This window comes from Macrobrachium rosenbergii, chromosome 15 (assembly GCF_040412425.1).
Source record: "Macrobrachium rosenbergii isolate ZJJX-2024 chromosome 15, ASM4041242v1, whole genome shotgun sequence".
NCBI lineage: Eukaryota > Metazoa > Arthropoda > Malacostraca > Decapoda > Palaemonidae > Macrobrachium > Macrobrachium rosenbergii.
Genome location: NC_089755.1, coordinates 19,347,079 through 19,362,357, shown reverse-complemented (window position 1 = coordinate 19,362,357; position 15,279 = coordinate 19,347,079). Strand labels below are relative to the sequence as shown.

Sequence of the window (15,279 nt, the reverse complement as noted above, 5' to 3'; positions counted from 1 at the left end):
TTCTCTGCACTGGACCTTAGTATTTCTTCAACTAGTATCCACCTTGATTTTAATTGGTCTGTTAATGAAGATTTAAATGGAAGTGATCACTACCCGATCCATTTGAAATATGCTCTGAATGCTCCATCTGAAGTTTTACCCAAGTGGAAGGTAGAGGACGCAGACTGGGATAAATTCAGTAAGGGTGTCAATCTAGATAGGGAGTTTGAGTCCTTTCATTATCATCCAGATGCCTATGATTACTTTATTTAATCTACTCTGAAGAGTGCTGAAGGCTTGATTCCAAAACAACAGACAAACCTCGTAGACCTTCAGTTCCCTAGTTGAATAAGACGTGGTATTCTGAGGAAAGTGACTAGGAAGTGCTACAGACGTTACAAAACTAGTGGCTCCTCTCAGTCTTAAATTAATCTACAATCTTGCTTTAGCCAAAAGAGAATGTTGTCTTTACTATATTAATGGAATAAACTCCAAGACTCCACTGAGAGTTGTGTGGCGCAAAAAAAAGGAAACTGAGTGGAAAATTTGTTGCATCACCATTACCCTCATTAAAAATAAGACACTCTAATCACAGAGCCCACTGAAGTTGCCAGTGAGCTAGGAAAACACTTTTCTAAAGTTTCCAGCCCTAACAATTATTCTCCAGAATTTCAAAGAATTTGGAATTCTGAAATGTGTCTGAAGTTTGATTCGGGAAAATCTGAACCATACAACTACAAATTTTCCCTAAGAGAATTTTGTGAGGCGCTCTCCTCAAGTGAATCCACAGCTCCAGGTGAGGATACAGTCATATATGAAATGCTGAAACATCTCCCAGATGGTGCCAAAAAATATTTACTCAAGAATATAAACAAAATATGGGAAACAGGAATTCTACCCAAGCACTGGAAAATATAATTGTTCCTATTACAAAGCCTAATAAAGGTGCTTCCCAAGCCACCAGCTATAGACCAATAGCTCTTACCAGCTGTGCATGTAAGCTGATGGCAAAAATGATAAATACCAGACTAGTTTGGCACCTGGATACCAGAGGATTAATATAGCCATTTCAGTTTGGTTTCAGGAAAAACCACTCTACTCGTGATCCCTTGCTGAGGCTGACCAACCAAATCCAGCAAGGATTCACCAAACAATGTCAGACCATCGGCATATTTTTTGACTTAGAGAAAGCATATGACACTATCTGGAGAATTGGCATCATGAAGCAATTGCACAAGATGGGCATATGTGGAAGAATGATCAGATTTATATATTCCTTTTTAACAGACAGGTTTTTTAAGGTAAGAGTGGGAAACTCCCTCTCCCAGCCTTTTATGCAGGAGGAAGTAGTTCCCCGAGGAAGCGTTTTAAGTGTAACACTTTTCAGTGGCAATAAATAGTGTGGTTGAAAAAATCTTGCCCCCTGTTAAATGCTTGCTTTTTGTTGATGACCTTGCAGTATACTGCACAGGATATGATTCCTTATCTGTATGTAAACATTTGCAAAGGTCTATTAATACTGTTACTGAGTGGGATGATGAAAATGGTTTTAAACCATAAATTCTCCTCTTTCAAAACAGTTGCAGTAAGATTTACCAGGTGCCGGCGTGTGGTAGAGGTTCCCACACTTAGTCTAAAAGGGTCTATCATTCCTTACGAAAATGAAGTAAAATTTCTGGGGATGACTATAGACCATAAATAAACATGGGTCAGCCACATAAATGCCCTAAAGATCAATGTTAAACGATCTTTGAATATTTTAAAGGTTGTTTCTGGATTTAGTTGGGGGCTGATAAGAAATCCTTTCTGAGGCTATATGACTGACTCTGTGTTGATCTAAGCTAGACTATGGCTGTCAAATTTATTTCTCAGCTTGTAAAACTAAGCTAAAGAAACTGGATGTTGTACACAACATGGTGTTGAGAATATGCTCAGGGGCTTTTAGAACTTCACCTGTTGAAAGCAAATACGTTGATACCGATCATTTTCCCCATGATATAAGAAGGCAAGAGCTAGGGTTGCGATACGTGGCTAGAATGAAAAGTGCTCCCAAAAATCCCTCCTTTCAAGTACTAAAGGAAATAGACTCAAAGTTTTTCTTGTACAAGGGCTAAACCATTCCAAATTCGACTGAATGAGGATGTTAGGAATAATTATCTTAAATCCTGTAAATCCTCCATGGCTTATTCCAGAAGCATTAGTATGTAAGAAATTGTTAAACAAAAAGGACTGTACTGAAGAAGAGATTAGGGGAAAATTCTTAGAGCACGATGTTACCCATGCTATACAGATGGATCAAAGTCAGATAGTGGTGTTGGTTTTGCTGTAATCCTTGGTGAAACAGCATGCACAGCTAAATTACCCGACTGCATCAATATTTACTGCCGAATTAACAGTCAGAGTCTCTGCCTCAGATTTAGTTTTTCAAAGTAGTGACACTAATTTTGTCATGTACTCAGATTCTAAAAGCACTTGAAGCTATTAAAAAATTTAATAGCTTTCATCCATTAATTCAAAAAGTTCAGGAGTGGCCTTTTCGTATCTATTGTCGACGTAAATCAGTCTCTTTCTGTTGGGTCCTTTCTCATGTGGGGATTCGCGGAAATGAGACGGCAGACAGGGAAGCTAAAGCTGCTAGTATTTTATCGGAAACCTCTTAAAGAAAAGTGCCTCATACAGACCTAAAAGGTCCTATTAGATCTAATGTTTTAAGTGAATGGCAAGAAAAGTGGACTTCTCCTTTTCTTGCCAATAATAAAAAATATAGAAATATTAGGGATAATATACTGCCATGGTCCTCATCATTCCAACTTGACAGACGAATAGAGGTTATTTTAACCAGATTAAGGGTTGGGCACATTCCTTTAACCCATCAGTTTATCTTAGAAGGAAGCAGCCCTTCAGAGTGTGCTTACTGTGACGAGACACTAACAGTGGAGCACATTCTGGTGGTGTGCCCCAGATATTTTCACCAGAGAGAAAGATATCTCCAGGGTAAATCCCTCTCTGATATTTTGGGAGATGAAGCAGATATTTCTGCTATCATCATCTTTTTAAAGTGTATTAAAATTTTTAACGATATTTAATTTTTTCCTAATAATTTATTACATCACAGAATTTTAATGACAAATTTTTTATTTTGTATGTATAAACCCCTGTATTCAAATACACACCCCTTATTTATAGCTAAACCCTTATTTATTTCTAAAAACACTTAGAACTGCCTATTTTGATAATTCAGACACACAAAACAAACTAAAAATGCTTATACAGGTATTATCCTACTGACGATGGGGTTAGGTTCCAAAAAAAGCCATCGTTTGTTAGAAAAAATGTAAGAAATACCAAACCGTATCTCAAACATAGCCTAGCTTACACTAGGGTATCTGTTACCATGTATACATATATGGTAGCTTAGCCTACGCTATAAAGTATACTCTATACATACACAGTATATTAGTTATTAATATCAGCTAATTCTGGAGGTTCATGCAAAGTGACTTATGATAATTCAGTGCAAAGAGAAATTGAATAACAAGAATTAGCTTAGCCTACAGCCCTACACTATACTGTAGTATATTGTATACATATACGGTAGCGTAGCCTACATTATACTGTACTCTGTATTCACGTCGTAATTTACAAAACAAACGTCAACATAACGAATATGCATCTTTTGAAATGTTAGGCCTTAATTCACTGTATCCAATAATAATGTATATATTCTTATATTGCTTTTGTATTATAAATTGCGGTCAAAGCGATCATTTAATGTTTTGGTTTGGAAATCGTTTGTGTGTGTTTATTTCGCCATATTTAATTCAGTTCAGAGCACTTTTCTTGCTTCTAGACAGCATAAATGAATCTCTAGATACTTTATTTATATGGGGCAAGGTTATTTTTCATTATACGAAGTGTTTTTAAGTTGGAATATAACTGAAATAGGTCTCGTTGTGAAATTACTTTTATCTGTTATTTTTGTTAATAGATGATGATGGACGTTTGGGGATGTTTTTGTGTAAAAAAAATTCAAGATTCCGTTTGCTATTTTCACTTGATTTCATCATAATACGAGCTTTACGTATTTGTGTGTTCTTGCATGCCCAGTAGTTTTGATTAAAATACTTTCTCCAATTTTAATTACGATCGAGTTTCATCCATGTTGCCGATGCACAATAATTTACAGTATAGTCATTAGCAGCTTGAACATTGTTTTCTCAGCTTCAGCTACAACTTGTAGTGTAAATTTAGCAGTAAATTTCTGTGACAATCTTTTATCCATACCGAATAAAGGTATACAGTAAAACCCCGTATTCACGTTCTCACGATTCGCGGGTTCCTCTATGGAACATATCTACCCATTATTTGCAGAAAATTCGCCCATTCGCGGTATTTTTCACCAAGAAATATTCACTAATTACTGTATTTTCATATTTTCATGAATAAATGCACTTTTTGTGATAAAACTATTAAAATACTCAGGTATAAGCATTTTTACAGGGTTTTTCTTGTGTTTAAACTATCAAAATGGGCAGTTCTAAGTGTTTTTAGAGGGGTTTTAAGTATTCACAGATTTTAGCTATTCACGGGGGTGTGTGGTACCCATCCCCCGCGAATACAAGGGGTCCGCTGTAATGTAAAAATATATCAGTCCTATTCTGCTTAACATCATTTGCGCTATAAGCTACGGTAATTGTTTATTACTGTACGATGGTTGAAATGCCAGGTAAGTGGCTGTTGTTATCCGATTTGGTTATAAGCAAAACAACAGTTTCTCGGTCTGTTGTTTATGGCTGTACGCATTTACACAGGTGTATATCGTTACTAACAATACTTTTATCATTCTTTTTTACTTTTTTATCTAGAAGGTGGGACAAAGAGATGGAGGAAAAATTGTCATTGTAATCTGGTCTCTCTCGATACCTGCACCTGCGCAAAATTTGAAAGTATTTTGTCAGTAATATTGTCTGTCGGTATTAACTGCTTACCCCATTGCAAAATCGAATTATCGTAACTCGAGCATTACCTGAGTATTTTAATAGTTTTATCATAAAAAGTGCATTTAGTCATGAAAATGAGATGAAAATATAGTAATTAGTGAATATTTCTCGGTGAAAAATTCTGCGAACGGGCGAATTTTCCACGAATAATGGGTAGATACGTTCCACAAAGAAATCCATGAATATGTGAGTCCGCGAATCATGAGACTGTGAACACAGGGGATTTACTGCATATGTCATATCATTCATTAAACTTCATACCTTTATTTATTGGTCTAACCACTTCATTTTATTTGTTAATCATTTCCTTCATGAATTCATAACCTTAACATAATTTATTTTCTCCTCATTACGGCGCTGAATGGCTTTCTTGGCCCCAGTGCCTGGGCTTTTGCCCTAAATATCATACATCTATCCATGCTTGGAGAACGAATAAAATGAGAATTTGTACACTTAAGATATTTATCAAAAAGTTATTCATATACCCCAGAACACCATAGACAACATACAGTAAAACATAATGTTAAAAGGTCCACATTACACAATATACACCGACGGATCTAAGTCACAATACGGAGTTGGATGTGCTGCAGTATTCCAAGACAAAGTGGGATGTGCTGCAGTATTCCAAGACAAAGTGGGATGTGCTGCAGTATTCCAAGACAAAGTGGGATGTGCTGCAGTATTCCAAGACAAAGTGGGATGTGCTGCAGTATTCCAAGACAAAGTGAGATGTGCTGCAGTATTCCAAGACAGTGGGATGTGCTGCAGTATTCCAAGACAAAGTGGGATGTGCTGCAGTATTCCAAGACAAAGTGGGATGTGCTGCAGTATTCCAAGACAAAGTGAGATGTGCTGCAGTATTCCAAGACAAAGTGGGATGTGCTGCAGTATTCCTAGACAAAGTGGGATGTGCTGCAGTATTCCAAGACAAAGTGGGATGTGCTGCAGTATTCCTAGACAAAGTGGGATGTGCTGCAGTATTCCAAGACAAAGTGGGATGTGCTGCAGTATTCCAAGACAAAGTGGGATGTGCTGCAGTATTCCAAGACAAAGTGGGATGTGCTGCAGTATTCCAAGACAAAGTGGGATGTGCTGCAGTATTCCAAGACAAAGTGGGATGTGCTGCAGTATTCCAAGACAAAGTGGGATGTGCTGCAGTATTCCAAGACAAAGTGGGGTGTGCTGCAGTATTCCAAGACAAAGTGGGATGTGCTGCAGTATTCCAAGACAAAGTGGGATGTGCTGCAGTATTCCAAGACAAAGTGAGATGTGCTGCAGTATTACAAAGACAAAGTGGGATGTGCTGCAGTATTCCAAGACAAAGTGGGATGTGCTGCAGTATTCCAAGACAAAGTGGGATGTGCTGCAGTATTCCAAGACAAAGTGGGATGTGCTCAGTATTCCAAGACAAAGTGGGATGTGCTGCAGTATTCCAAGACAAAGTGGGATGTGCTGCAGTATTCCAAGACAAAGTGGGATGTGCTGCAGTATTCCAAGACAAAGTGGGATGTGCTGCAGTATTCCAAGACAAAGTGGGATGTGCTGCAGTATTCCAAGACAAAGTGGGATGTGCTGCAGTATTGTGCCAAGAAGACAAAGTGGGATGTGCTGCAGTATTCCAAGACAAAGTGGGATGTGCTGCAGTATTCCAAGACAAAGTGGGATGTGCTGCAGTATTCCAAGACAAAGTGGATGTGCTGCAGTATTCCAAGACAAAGTGGGATGTGCTGCAGTATTCCAAGACAAAGTGGGATGTGCTGCAGTATTCCAAGACAAAGTGGGATGTGCTGCAGTATTCCAAGACAAAGTGGGATGTGCTGCAGTATTCCAAGACAAAGTGGGATGTGCTGCAGTATTCCAAGACAAAGTGGGATGTGCTGCAGTATTCCAAGACAAAGTGGGATGTGCTGCAGTATTCCAAGACAAAGTGGGGTGTGCTGCAGTATTCCAAGACAAAGTGGGGTGTGCTGCAGTATTCCAAGACAAAGTGGGGTGCTGCAGTATTCCAAGACAAAGTGGGATTGTGCTGCAGTATTCCAAGACAAAGTGGGATGTGCTGCAGTATTCCAAGACAAAGTGGATGTGCTGCAGTATTCCAAGACAAAGTGGGATGTGCTGCAGTATTCCAAGACAAAGTGGGATGTGCTGCAGTATTCCAAGACAAAGTGGGATGTGCTGCAGTATTCCAAGACAAAGTGGGATGTGCTGCAGTATTCCAAGACAAAGTGGGATGTGCTGCAGTATTCCAAGACAAAGTGGGATGTGCTGCAGTATTCCAAGACAAAGTGGGATGTGCTGCAGTATTCCAAGACAAAGTGGGATGTGCTGCAGTATTCCAAGACAAAGTGGGATGTGCTGCAGTATTCCAAGACAAAGTGAGATGTGCTGCAGTATTCCAAGACAAAGTGGGATGTGCTGCAGTATTCCAAGACAAAGTGGGATGTGCTGCAGTATTCCAAGACAAAGTGGGATGTGCTGCAGTATTCCAAGACAAAGTGGGATGTGCTGCAGTATTCCAAGACAAAGTGGGATGTGCTGCAGTATTCCAAGACAAAGTGGGGTGTGCTGCAGTATTCCAAGACAAAGTGGGATGTGCTGCAGTATTCCAAGACAAAGTGGGATGTGCTGCAGTATTCCAAGACAAAGTGGGATGTGCTGCAGTATTCCAAGACAAAGTGGGATGTGCTGCAGTATTCCAAGACAAAGTGGGATGTGCTGCAGTATTCCAAGACAAAGTGGGATGTGCTGCAGTATTCCAAGACAAAGTGGGATGTGCTGCAGTATTCCAAGACAAAGTGGGATGTGCTGCAGTATTCCAAGACAAAGTGGGATGTGCTGCAGTATTCCAAGACAAAGTGGATGTGCTGCAGTATTCCAAGACAAAGTGGGATGTGCTGCAGTATTCCAAGACAAATGTGTGGGGATGTGCTGCAGTATTCCAAGACAAAGTGGGATGTGCTGCTGAACACAAAGCATGTGCAGTATTCCAAGACAAAGTGGGATGTGCTGCAGTATTCCAAGACAAAGTGGGATGTGCTGCAGTATTCCAAGACAAAGTGGGATGTGCTGCAGTATTCCAAGACAAAGTGGGATGTGCTGCAGTATTCCAAGACAAAGTGGGATGTGCAAAGTGGGATGTGCTGAGTATTCCAAGACAAAGTGGGATGTGCAGTATTCCAAGACAAAGTATTCCAAGACAAAGTGGGATGTGCTGCAGTATTCCAAGACAAAGTGGGATGTGCTGCAGTATTCCAAGACAAGTGGGATGTGCTGCAGTAAAGACAAAGTGGGATGTGCTGCCAGTATTCCAAGACAAAGTGGGATGTGCTGCAGTATTCCAAGACAAAGTGGGATGTGCTGCAGTATTCTTAAGACAAAGTGGGATGTGCTGCAGTATTCCAAGACAAAGTGGGATGTGCTGCAGTATTCCAAGACAAAGTGGGATGTGCTGCAGTATTCCAAGACAAAGTGGGATGTGTGCTGCAGTATTCCAAGACAAAGTGGGATGTGCTGCAGTATTCCAAGACAAAGTGGGATGTGCTGCAGTATTCCAAGACAAAGATGGGATGCTGCAGTATTCCAAGACAAAGTGGGATGTGCTGCAGTATTCCAAGACAAAGTGGGATGTGCTGCAGTATTCCAAGACAAAGTGGGATGTGTTGCAGTATTCCAAGACAAAGTGGGATGTGCTGCAGTATTCCAAGACAAAGTGGGATGTGCTGCATGTTCCTGACAAAGTGGGATTCCAAGAACAGAAGTGCTGCATTCCAAGACAAAGTGGGATGTGCTGCAGTATTCCAAGACAAAGTGGGATGTGCTGCAGTATTCCAAGACAAAGTGGGATGTGCTGCAGTATTCCAAGACAAAGTGGGATGTGCTGCAGTATTCCAAGACAAAGTGGGATGTGCTACAGTATTCCAAGACAAAGCGTATCAGTTCTCTCTACCAAATAATGCCTCAGTATTTACAGCTGAGTTATGATGCAATAGCATCAGCCATGAAAATAAAGAAACCTCATTTAATAATTTTGTCATTTATAGCGACTCCAGAAGCGCTGTAGAAGCCATTCAAAGCTATAATCAAAAAAATTTTTCACAACAAATTAAGTTTTCACTCCATAAATTGTATAATGATGGAAAAAATATTGAAATATGCTGGATCCCTTCCCATGTAGGGATTAAAGGAAATGAAGAGGCTGATAAAGCAGCTAAAGAAGCAGTCATTTCATCCAAATCCTTCGGGCCAGACCTATGAAAGCTGATAGTCAGCTCAGTGGTCTGGTTAAACTTTTTTAATAATAATAATAATCGGGAGTGGCCAGGCCAGCTAGAGCTAGTCGTCTTCCATGTCCTGCCGTCACTGCAGAAGCTGTCCCCTTGGGCAGTTTTGCCTTTGATTCTCTTCATAGAGAATGAAGGATATCTGCTCCCAGTTCTTAATCCTTTCATCTCTTGAAGGATGATGGAGGATTTAGGCTGGTGCTTGATCAGCAGGAATCTCTGAATATGTTCGCGTATTATCCTTGAGACATGCTTCTGTTCTTAGATGCACCGACCAGGGAATAGGCTCACACTTGTAAGACAATTGTCTTCAAGGTGTGTGACCAAGACGATAAGTATCTTCTTATCAACATCCTGGAACTCCAGGCAGTTTCCTGACCCTCCCAGAGTTTCAGGATTGGTTTTTAGAGATACTCTGTGGGGTTGTTAGGCAACAACACCACAAAGTGGCATATTTCAGCAAACAAGAGGGTCTCGTTTCCCTCATATTTCTTTGACTTGACTGCGGGTGCTCGAGTGAACTTTGGTGCACTTCGTAGAGTCATCAGGCAATGGGATATATTGGCAGACAAGCTTAGCCTCTGGCATCAAGTGACGGGGACAGACCCACGGACCGCTACGGTAATGCATGCTGAAACAGAGGGACAACCTTGATGTCTTCATCTTCCCTTCGTATTTATCTAATTTGCAAGATGTTCAGCAAGTGTCGTTCACCACAAATTTAGATGAATGCTGGAAGACTTCGCCTTTTGCCTGACCTGCTAGCTCTGCTTCCGAGGCACCGAGAAGAGTTCCTCCCTGACCCGACCTTCTGTGTCAGTGACACATGAAGCGGTTCCTCAGGCAGCACAATCCCTGTCCCTTCACGACTAGAGACTATATGGCTTCCCTTGCAAGCATAGGCTTCTTGCCGAGCGGCAATGGAGATAGCTGGGTATCTCTTATCCTCTGCCGAACTACCCAGGGATTGTAGCCTTCTTGGCTGGTTGATGTCGTTGACAGGACTTTTTCTCTGGTCAAAGCTGCTCTTCAGAAGGTTGCGGACTTCCTTGTCTCCTCTGCCAAGGGTTGCTTCTCTCCAATTCAGTTGTAAAGGAAGTTGGCCCTGTCTCTCCTAGTCTTCCAACTGAAAGTAGCCTTTTTCTCCTCAGTTGAGATTTAGATACTGATGAGAAGCTTCTATTGGTCTTGCCATCCCAGGGGCCTCAGGTCCCTGGGTGGCATGTGGCTCTCGTTTAGGGTTCCTGTCTCGTGCTTTGCACGCACCCTTGTAAGAGTTATCAAACAGAGATCTGCCTCTCAAGACCAATTCTCATCTCGCTCCGCCTTGGCGTAGAGTATGGCCGATCTTCATGGACCTACAGGGGATGGAGATCAATGCCTCGACTCTATCTCGGATGTTGTAGCGGACTCCAAATCTGTCGGCATTTATTTGCCAGGTTCGAGTCGTCCTTGATCTTCTCCTCCCTGGACTTTGTATATGTAATTAATGACCCAGATCAAGAGCAAATTTGTCCTGTTAGGGTGCTGCGGTACTTTCCAAAAAGGCTCGACATCCCTAACCTGGATGTCGTCAACTGTTTTGCTAGCAGTGACTTCTCCCAAGAAAGAAGTGTCTAAGGACACGTCTTTCTTTCTTTCTTCTGGCTTCATGAGGTGATTGGAAGGATGTACCCTACAGCTGGCAACGATGACACCTGTACACTCCACCCGAGAGCTCGTAAAGTCAGTGGCCTGGTCCATCCCTCACATTTTGGAAGATTCTGTCGGTCTGGAAGCAAGATGTGGTTTCATTAGACCACATTTATGTCTTCTGCCTTCGGGTCTTTGGCCACAGGCCCTTCAAACTTTCTTCCTTGGTCCTTTGGTGGCTGCTCAACAAGTTGTGTTTTCTTACCCGGCTCCTTCAAGAGGACAGGTAGCATTTTGCCTAAGGTGTATGGTTCAGGAAGTGAGAAGGATTCCAAGAATGATTGGCCTCTCCTCCTCCTCCTTCCTTGTCCTACTTTGTCTCTTCGTTCGGGCTGAGAATGGGACTCGAACCGACACTTGCTGGAACTGGTGTCTGATGCGGTAAGTCTACACATCGGAGACCCATTTTATTTTTCTCTAGAACCATAGAAGTAATTCCACTCTTTCCTCTAGCAAGGGGAGGAAGGAGACCCTGGCAGTAAGGGAAACCCTTTTTCAGGGTTCGACCCTTTAGATTCTTCTCAGCCTGCTTTCATACGAGTTATGACTCACTCACTCGAAAAATCGAAAAGGTCTAGATGTTTCACATTTGATCTTGCAGTTACTATACTCCGATCAATATGTCAGAGGCATGGTACTCCTCCTCACTCTTTCAACCAGGAGGAGTAATCCAGGTGTGCAGAACTCCAGTCAGTTCAAAGAGACTCACTCAGATTCCTCCCTCCAACTAGTGAGCCTTCCTAATGTAAAGGACCGATGGTGTGTATATTGTGTACAGTAGGAACAAATCACAATTTTTCAAAGTAAATTGCATTTTTCCTAACTATACAAACCTTAGGTCCTTTACATTACAATTTTATGCCCACCTCATGCCACCCTTCAATCTGAAACCTGGGCCAAAAGGCAAACGGGAATGTTTACATCCGGGCAGGCAGGTATTCCCCCCTACCGGATGGTAGTTACTGCCTAACCACCTTGTTAAAAAATTTAACGGCCATTTCCAGCTTCGCCGTAAGTAATTCTTAATGTAAAGGACCTCAGGTTTGTATAGTTAGGAAAAATACAATATACTTTAAAAAATTGTGATTTTATGATAAATCAAGTTTCCGTTGGGGTTAGCAGTTGCAATGGTTTCAAAGTTATGAAGCAATACTGATACAACAATATTGGAATTATTTTAAATTTCACACGTGACGGGCACAGGCAGCAGTGTACGATGGCGTTGTGAACTTCTGGGAGTTTTATGTTTATGGACATATCATGAAAGGATATGTATGCAGTAAACCCCCTGTATTCGTGGGGGATGTGTACCACACACCCCCGTGAATAGCTAAAATCCACAATTACTTAAAACCCTTCTAAAAATACTTAGAATTGCTATTTTGATAGTTAAAAAAAAAAAAATGCATATACAAGTATTATCCTACCTACGATGGGGTGAGTTTCCAAAAAAACCATCGTTTCAGAGGTGTCATGAACTTTATAGATTTGGTTTCGTAATTTTGTGATACAGTAATTTGTATTTCATGAAAAGATATGCACACTACTGAGAGAGAGAACCGAGGTAGTTTACACTGGTAAACAAACGAATTGGCGGGAAACAGCTGTTTTCTGATTTGTGAGGGATTTTACTGATTTTAAATTAACAAGTATGTTAATTTACTTTTATATACCCATTGTACATTTGTTAAAAAATAAAAATAATTCCATTAAAACATTCTTTTTTTAGCAGCTAAAAAATTATTTTCCTAATTCTTTTGGTAGTAGGCTGAATTGGCTGATTCTGAGAATCCCTTTTTTGCCACATATTACGATGGCAATATATCAATATAATAATACAGTATAAATGGATTCTGTAAGTAAAATAAGTTTCATTACCATTACCTTTACCTTAAATACAGCTGTAATAGCCTATTTGACTTTTCCAAATGGATACTATGAGTGTAACACCTGGGCTAGCCTAGTTCTATAGTTTACACAGCCCACACATTTTTATCTTGTGTATGGTAATACAGTACAACATGGTAACAACTGGTGAGAAAGTTGCTGTATAAAAATACATTAATGGTCACAAAACCATGGTAGGTTGTGGGTATAGTGTAGGCCAGGCTACTGCATATGTATAAATTGTACTGTATACCCTAGTGTAGAGTAGGCTAATTTCAAGTTTTTCTTCTCTAAGAAACGATGGAGTTTTTGTAATGTAACCCCATCGTAACTGGGCAAATACCTGTATGTCCGTAAGTTAGTTATTGAAAAAATATGTATCTCAGTTTGAGGTAGATTGCTGGCAGTAATCGTGTTTGTTTAAGATGGAGAGAACTTTTGTATTTCTCTTTTCAGATACTGCCACACGAAAAAGGTTATCCATCGTGACATTAAACCAGAAAACCTACTTCTTAACTTGAGAGGCGATTTAAAAATTGCAGATTTCGGATGGTCAGTCCATGCTCCGTCATCAAAGTAAGACCTCCTTTCCAAAGAAATTTGTGTTATTACTTCCTTTGAGTATTGGTTTCACATTTAGGTTGAGACAATGAAATATTGGTGTGGTAAGCTAGACTTAAAATTTTTGTATAGTTTATTTTGTATATGTATCTGTAGCCTTTTATTTCCAAGTGTTTGTTAATCCTCATTTTAATATTTGTAATATTTCTTAACTTTTTTAGAACAGAACTTGTTAAACCCACTACAGTACTAAAGTTTTTTTGACACTCAACAGGTATAAAAAACTACAAAGAAATTTTTTTCTTGTGAGTAGTTTGCATGAACAAAGGGTGTACATGGTCTCTTATGGCTGACAAAATTTCTATGCTTAAAAGAATACAGTAGTGGAGAATTCATTCTTAATGATTCAAGACATTGAAAAAGCAGGTTTTGAAGTGGGAAAAACCTGTTTTTGGCAGTCACTGTTGAGTCCTAAAGGAGTTACCTTCCATGGGTCTGTCAGAGCTCCATGGTGACCAAACTAATACCAAAGCATTCTCTTTAAGTTGGTCTCGTGGCCAGGTATTGTGTCATAATGATAAACACTATGACACATGATGGAGTATGTAATGGACTCAAAGATAAGAGGGCTCTTTACTTTATCTTACAGCAAAGCTGTACCCTGGCTCTTTCCTTTGTCAAACCTGCTAGAAGAGGAAGTGATTGTTGCGTATGCGCAGTCCGCCGTATTGTCAACAAACAGACTGGTAAGAGATCAGGACGCCATTACTTTCAGTTGGTTAACCCTTTAACGCCGAAGCCCTATTTACAAAAACGTCTCCCGTATGCCGGCGGCGTTCGGTGAGTTAGCGCCAGAGCGGAAAAAAAGTTTTTTTAAAAAAATCACAGCACGCTTAGTTTTTAAGATTAAGAGTTCATTTTTGGCTCTTTTTTTTTTTTTTTTTTTTTTTTTTTTTTTTGTCATTGCCTGAAGTTTAGTATGCAACCATCAGAATTGAAAAAATATCATTATCATATATAAATATTGGAATATATGACAGCGAAAAAAAAAAGGATCGTATATAATTGTATACAAATCACGCTGTAAGCAAAACGGTTAAAGCTAATGAGTTAATTTTTTTTTTAGTTGTATTGTACACTAAATTGCGATGATTTTGGTATATAACAAATTTTAAAACGATCAAAGCAACACAGAGAAAATATTATCACAAAATGATGCATGAATTCGTAACACGCAGACGTAATTTTTTTTTTTTTTTTTTTTTTTTTTTTTCACCATAAATCAAAATATTGTGCTAGAGACTTCCGTTTGTTGAAAAAATGAAGCTAATTGATTGAATATTACTAGACTGTAAGTGTTTTAGCTTACAATTGCAGTTTTCGACCATTTCGGTCGAGTTAAAGTTGACCGAAAGTCGAATTTTTTCTATTTATCGTGATTTATATGGAAATATTTCAAAACTGATAAAAGCTACAACCATGAGTTATTTTCTGTTGTATTCTACATGAAATCGCGCACATTTTCATGTATAAAACTTTATGTAATGACTAATATAAAGCGGTGCAAATATTACGACGACGAGACGAAAGAATTTCTGAGATGTTCGGCCGAGTTACCGCGCAGACGTAAGGAGAATGTTTTTTTTAAGAATTCACCATAAATCGAAATATTGTGCTAGAGACTTCCAATTTATTGCAAAATGAAGTTAAACGATTGAATATTACTAGAATGTAAGAGTTTTAGCTTACAATTGTGTTTTGACCATTTGGTCGAGTTAAAGTTGACCAAGGTTGAAATTTTGGCAGTTATCATGATTTATGTGAAAATATTTCAAAACTGATAAAAGCTACAACCATGAGCTATTTTCTGTTGTATT

General features: G+C 39.6%; 1 protein-coding gene across 3 annotated transcripts in view; it reads left to right on the top strand.

The window, feature by feature from the left end:
• The window catches only part of LOC136846453 (aurora kinase-like), a 93,660-nt gene that overhangs the window by 57,838 nt on the left and 20,543 nt on the right, over positions 1 to 15,279 (top strand). For all 3 annotated transcript variants that reach the window (XM_067117228.1, XM_067117230.1, XM_067117229.1), the window contains exon 5: positions 13,298 to 13,417. In XM_067117228.1, the coding sequence (XP_066973329.1) occupies positions 13,298 to 13,417 (120 nt within the window). The remainder of the gene's footprint in view (positions 1 to 13,297; positions 13,418 to 15,279) is intronic.